The sequence below is a fragment of the Lactuca virosa genome, chromosome 6 (assembly GCF_052849685.1).
Source record: "Lactuca virosa cultivar CGN04683 chromosome 6, Lactuca_virosa_CGN04683_v6, whole genome shotgun sequence".
In the NCBI taxonomy this organism is placed as follows: Eukaryota; Viridiplantae; Streptophyta; class Magnoliopsida; order Asterales; family Asteraceae; genus Lactuca; species Lactuca virosa.
Window position 1 is genome coordinate 263,476,519 of NC_136431.1, and position 5,722 is coordinate 263,482,240.

The following is a 5,722-nucleotide window of genomic DNA, read 5'->3' on the forward strand; positions in this document are numbered from 1 at the left end:
TCAAAATAATTAATATATTATATCAATTTAATATACGAATTATTATATCAAATTTAAAAACGTTAGGTGTTTCTGCACAACGCGCAGAAGATAGATAAATTTTTTGTTAAATTGTTGGCCCACAAAAATAGTTCTTCCCATTTTAAAGCCAGCTGCGGCTGTTTTTATTATTTTAATAACAATAAAAAGTCAATGTTAATTATATAAACAATAAATTAAAAGTTTAATGGGTAATAAATATATGCTATTTAATGATGGTAATAAATTCAGAGAGAATAGGCGGTGGGATGAGGACAGAGGACTATGTATAGATAATGATCAAATGAACAAAGGAGAATATCAGTGATCATCTTCCACATTGGAAATGGCACTTGAAGTCAACACCTATCTCTATATTTCTATTTCAATCCTTCTTGCTGTGTATGTGTATCTCCTAACAAAACATCTACTTCACAAGCTCCATCGTCTTCCTCCTACTCCTTTTCCTATACTCCCTCTGATAGGCCATCTACACCTCCTAAAAAAACCTCTTCACCGATCGCTATCCAAGCTTTCCGACCGCCATGGCCCAGTACTTTTCCTCCGCTTCGGATCACGTCGTGTTCTTCTTGTTTCATCGCCTTCCGCCGCCGATGAATGCCTTTCCAAGAACGACGTCGTGTTTGCCAACCGACCTCGGCTTCTCAGCGGGAAGTACTTCGGGTACAATTACACGAGCCTCCCTTGGGCTCCTTACGGTGACCACTGGCTGAATCTCCGCCGTATCTCCGCCTTGGAGATCCTCTCTTCCACTCGCCTTGACTCCCTCTCTCGCATCCGCCTCGATGAGACCCGAACGCTGGCACGTCACCTGTTTTTGTCCGCCGTTGAGAATCCAGATCAGATATTGGATCTGAGATCGGAGTTGTTTAGCTTCATGTTTAATGTAACAACAAGGATGATTGGAGGAAAGAGATATTATGGACCGGATATCGGGAAATCAGAGGAAGCGAAGAGGTTTCGTGATGTAGTGGATGACACGAAGCAGGTGAACGCACAGTCCAATCTTACGGATATGGTGCCGATTTTGCGGTGGTTTGTCGCCGGAAAATTAGAAAACAGGTATGCGGCGGTGCAAAAGAGACGAGATGACTTCATGCAAGCATGGATCGATGAATTCCGTGATGATCATTCGGTTACTCCTGAAGGAGAGAAAACATTGATTCAAGTTCTACTATATCTACAAGAAACAGATCCAGAATACTACACAGACAAAGAAATCAAAAGCCTTTCACTGGTATATATCATAATTAAATCATAAATGTTTTTCACAAGTAATCCGCCATTGACATAAGCTTCATAACTTTTTGTTTTTCCTCATTTGATTAGGCTCTGCTACATGCCGGAATAAGCACTTCAGTGGAGACGATGGAGTGGGCAATGTCACTTCTATTTAACAATCCACACGTTCTAACAAACGCACAGAAAGAAATCGACAATCTCCTTGGATCCGATCGTTTAGTCGAAGAACCAGACTTGTCAAAGCTTCCTTACTTGCAGTGCATCATCAAAGAGACCCTAAGGATGCATCCAGCGGCGCCATTACTTCTTCCTCATCAGTCATCTAAAGATTGCATGGTGGGAGGTTATCATGTCCCACAAGGTACGATGTTACTGGTGAATGTGTGGGCTTTACAGAATGATCCCCGGACATGGGATTCTCCGGAAGAATTTAAACCAGAAAGGTTTGAAGGTAAGGAGATGAATATTACTATTAGGAACGTGAAAGAGGGGTTGACGATGATGCCATTTGGCTCCGGCAGACGGCGGTGTCCCGGCGAGAACTTGGCGTTGCGGATTATGGGGTTAGCGTTGGCGTCGATGATTCAGTGCTTTGATTGGGAACGTGTTAACGAGGAGTTGGTGGATATGAAGGAATCGAATGGGGTCACTGCACCCAAGGCCCACCCTCTGATGGCTAAGTACAAGATTCGATCAATCGTTGTCGGACATTTATCTCAAATCTAATTAACAAGGAGGCTGTTTCCAATATGAGAGCAATGTATAACTTCTTGAAAAGAATTTCTTAAATGAAATTTTAACATGAAGTATGTTTTTCAAATTGATTTTCAATCTATTAATCATGTAAAGCTTCAATGACGGATCCAGAAACTCTCGCAGGTTGGGGCATTAATAATTGCTATATGATCTAACTAAATTTAAGAATGAGTCAAAAACGGGTGTGCTCGAGAATTTGGTATTTTTTATATTAATGGGCGTGTTAAAAAAATGTGACAAAAAGGCAATCTATTCGAATTTCAAATAATCAATCTTTATAAGGGGATTAACTCTTAGAAACGGGAAAAAGTAACACGGCCTTCTTATGAGACATATATTTAATATGAAATAATCACTTGAGTAATTTTAACTAGTTTAAGTAAATAAACTTAAACTATGACACGATATGATGCACAAATCAAACGGGTAAAGCTAGGGTCAAATTTCTTTAACCCGTTTAGTGTTTCAACCTGAAACGTCACGGTATGTTTACAAGGTCTAACCCCTAAACCGACTAACCTGCCATAAACCCGACATGTAATAATATGTAATATATGTAGAACTTAAGATTGTCTATCCAAAATAGTCTTTATAGAAAGAGAGAGATTTCAACATATATAGTCACTTATAAGACTGTGTCGCACCGATATGAGATACATTAACACTCCCCTCAGAGCCATAAGTTCGATAAGGATATACAAGGATGTGTTGAGCCACGGGTATGCGAGACGCCGACTCTGGTACTATGTAAAACATATGCGGAGTCCAAGATTGTATCTCTAAAAGAGTCCTTATGGAGAGAAAGGAGACTCCAACATATATAGTCACTTATAAGACTGTGCGACACCGATGTGAGATATACTAACAAAATGAGCTTGAGTAAGATATTAAAACTCGTTCAAGTAACGAGTTGACAGGGCACAACACGAAAGTTTAACAAGTAATTTTTGGAAATTAAATAAGATAAATTACAATTTGGTAATTTCCTTTGTCCCATCGGTGGAAGAACTAAAAGATGGGTTTATAAGGCTTCTTTTGACTTAAGCCTTTAAAAGCTTTAGTAAAGGCTAAGGCTTAGGTCAAGCACACATGTGCGCCTAACCATGTCGTGGATGCAAGGTTCATAAAATGACACGATTTAAAGGCGTCCAAAAATCATCTTGCTTGATGAGCAAGACATCGTTGTAACATAAAGTGTTTTCACTTTAAAATTAATAAAGAAGAAGCTTTAGTTTACAAAAATATAAAGTAAAATTTTATTGCGTTTGAAAGTTATAATTTTATAAAGGTGACAAGAAAATAGCAGAAAACTAACAAATTAAGTGGGCAGTTGGCAACCATTAATGCTGTTAACCACATGGATTAAATGCTAACTATATCCTTTAAATGCAAATACATCAAATTTGTCAGGGGTGTTGCATGTCCTGTATAACTTATAAATAGAGGTATCAAGCCTCTCATTTCCTTGCATCTTTTGTATAAATCCAACCTATAAATAGAGGCATCAAGCCTCTCATTTCCTTGCACCTTTTTCTTCTAAAATCACTCTTTCTCCCCCTCTTGTGATTTCAGTCCCTCGTGATTTGAATTCTCGTTCTTGGTTATCGTTAGCGAAACATTGGTGTAACATCCATAAAATTCATGAAAATTTTTAAACTTTTTAAACAACCCAAAAATCATCATTGTTTACAAATTGTTTCCAAAACATGTATAATATCAGAGTTTGCCCAAAATCACAAAACAAACACGAGGAGGTGCACGATCACGCCTTCACCTTCCCGCGATCCTCTTAGGTACCTGAAACATAACACAAAACTGTTAGCCCAAAGCTTACTGAATTCCCCCAAAATACCAATACACAACAAATAATAAAATAACAATAACAACATAAGTAGGGGTGTTCACCCGGCGGTTCGGCTCGGATAGTAATAAAATTGTGAACCATGAACGCGAGGCGGGTACCTCACATGCACTAACCGAAACCGAACCGAATTGCTTAAAAAACCGAACCGAACCGAACCGTATAAACACGGGTAACCACAGTTCGGTTCACGGATAACCGCTAAATGTAAGCATTTAGTAAAACTATAAACTAAATATAAACCAATTATATATTCAAAAATAATTGTTCAACCAACGAGTAAATTAAATATGACTTGCGATTTGCCGATGTTGAACTTTAAGTGGATCATTTGTAGTTTAGAATAGATTCTTCACAAACTCTAAAATACTTTGGGTTACAATCACCTTCTGATACAAAGAAAATAAGAACATATATGGCGCTAAGTTTTCTTGTATTATAATCTAAAAAAATACGTCGCACAAATTGAAATAAATAAGCTAGATTTCTTTGTTTTCTATTCGCTTATATATATATATATATATATATATATATATATATATATATATATATATATATATATATATATATATATATATATATATATATATATATATATATATAACGGTTCGGTTCGGGTATCCGCGGATATCTAAATATCAAAACCGAAACCGACCCGTAGATACCCGGTTTTTTCGGTTTCGGTTTTTTTCGGTTTCGGTTTATTACGGTTTCGGTTTTTCCGGTTTCAGATTGGCCGAATCGGCGCGGTTTTTCGGTTTTGCGGTTTTTTCGCACACCCCTTAACAACATGCAATGGTTCCACAGTTAACAGACTAGATTACCCCTAAGCCCACAACATAAGTCTGACTTGCCCTTGGCCCACAGCTTATGTCTAGCTTGCTCACCGACCAACTAAGTCCTCCGTACAAGTCTGTCATACCCTTCCCGACCCTCAGCTCGTATCTAGAATGCTTATGAGCCCTCAATATGAGTTTAGCATGCTCTCCCTGGCCCTCAGCTCATATATGGATTGGTCCAGAGTTTGTTGGCTACCGCACGGAGCAGTACAACCACAACCCATCCCAGGCAATATGTCGACATATAACAGATAATAACATACACATCTAATCAAACAATATCGCAAGTAGTCCTACAAATCTACCAGACTAGCATATCAAAATTAGCATGCATATCTAATCCTTACTCAACATATCCACGAATATCAGGTTATCAAACCAATGGGTCGGCCTTGGTGTTGTCGATCCGTTAGTACAGTGAGGAAACACACCTCACACAGCTGAATCCCACTGAAAGTCTCTGATTGTTGGCTCACTGAAATCCCCGCACTATCACAACATAATAATCATCCAATTAATACTTGGATTACCATGTAAGTTAATAGTACATTACTAGGGTAAATGGCCACCTTACCCTTTTCCTTAGTTGGGCTAAGACCCAGCCCAAATCTTGATTCAAAAGGTCCAATCACTAAATAACCATTCAAGGCCCATAATTAGCCCAATTGTGCAAATTGGGCCCAACACCTACTTGGGTCTTATCCTAAGGTCCAATCCTTCACTTGGCCCCAAACATCAATACTAAGATGGTCTAATAAGGACCCAAGCGTCTGAGCCCAAAAAGGTGGCCCAAACTTGAAGCCCAAAATTGCAAAGCCCACAGACTGAGTACGTGGGGTGTACCCAGCTGTACGCTAAGCGTACTCGTATTGAGGCTTGTACGCTGCGCGTACAAGCTGCGTACTAGCTTGTATGTGTAACGTACTCCCCTGTTAAGCCGTTATTCCCATTAAGCCCTTAATACCTTAAGATAACGTCCCAAAAC

At 38.9% G+C, this 5,722-nt stretch overlaps 1 protein-coding gene across 1 annotated transcript; it reads left to right on the plus strand.

The window, feature by feature from the left end:
* The first annotated feature begins 275 nt into the window (after window positions 1-275).
* LOC145118715 (cytochrome P450 81Q32-like) lies at window positions 276-2,151 on the plus strand. The gene is made up of 2 exons (XM_079054396.1): window positions 276-1,276; window positions 1,369-2,151. The coding sequence occupies exons 1-2, from the start codon at window positions 365-367 to the stop codon at window positions 2,005-2,007; spliced, it is 1,551 nt and encodes a 516-aa protein (XP_078910522.1). The 5' UTR covers window positions 276-364; the 3' UTR covers window positions 2,008-2,151.
* The last annotated feature ends 3,571 nt before the right edge of the window (window positions 2,152-5,722 follow it).

Bases quoted from the DNA above. Each gene is read 5' to 3' on its own strand.
- LOC145118715 (XM_079054396.1), top strand. From the start codon at position 365: ATGGCACTTGAAGTCAACACCTATCTCTATATTTCTATTTCAATCCTT. The intron at 1,277-1,368 runs GTATATATCATA...TCATTTGATTAG, and splicing joins AAATCAAAAGCCTTTCACTG to GCTCTGCTACATGCCGGAAT.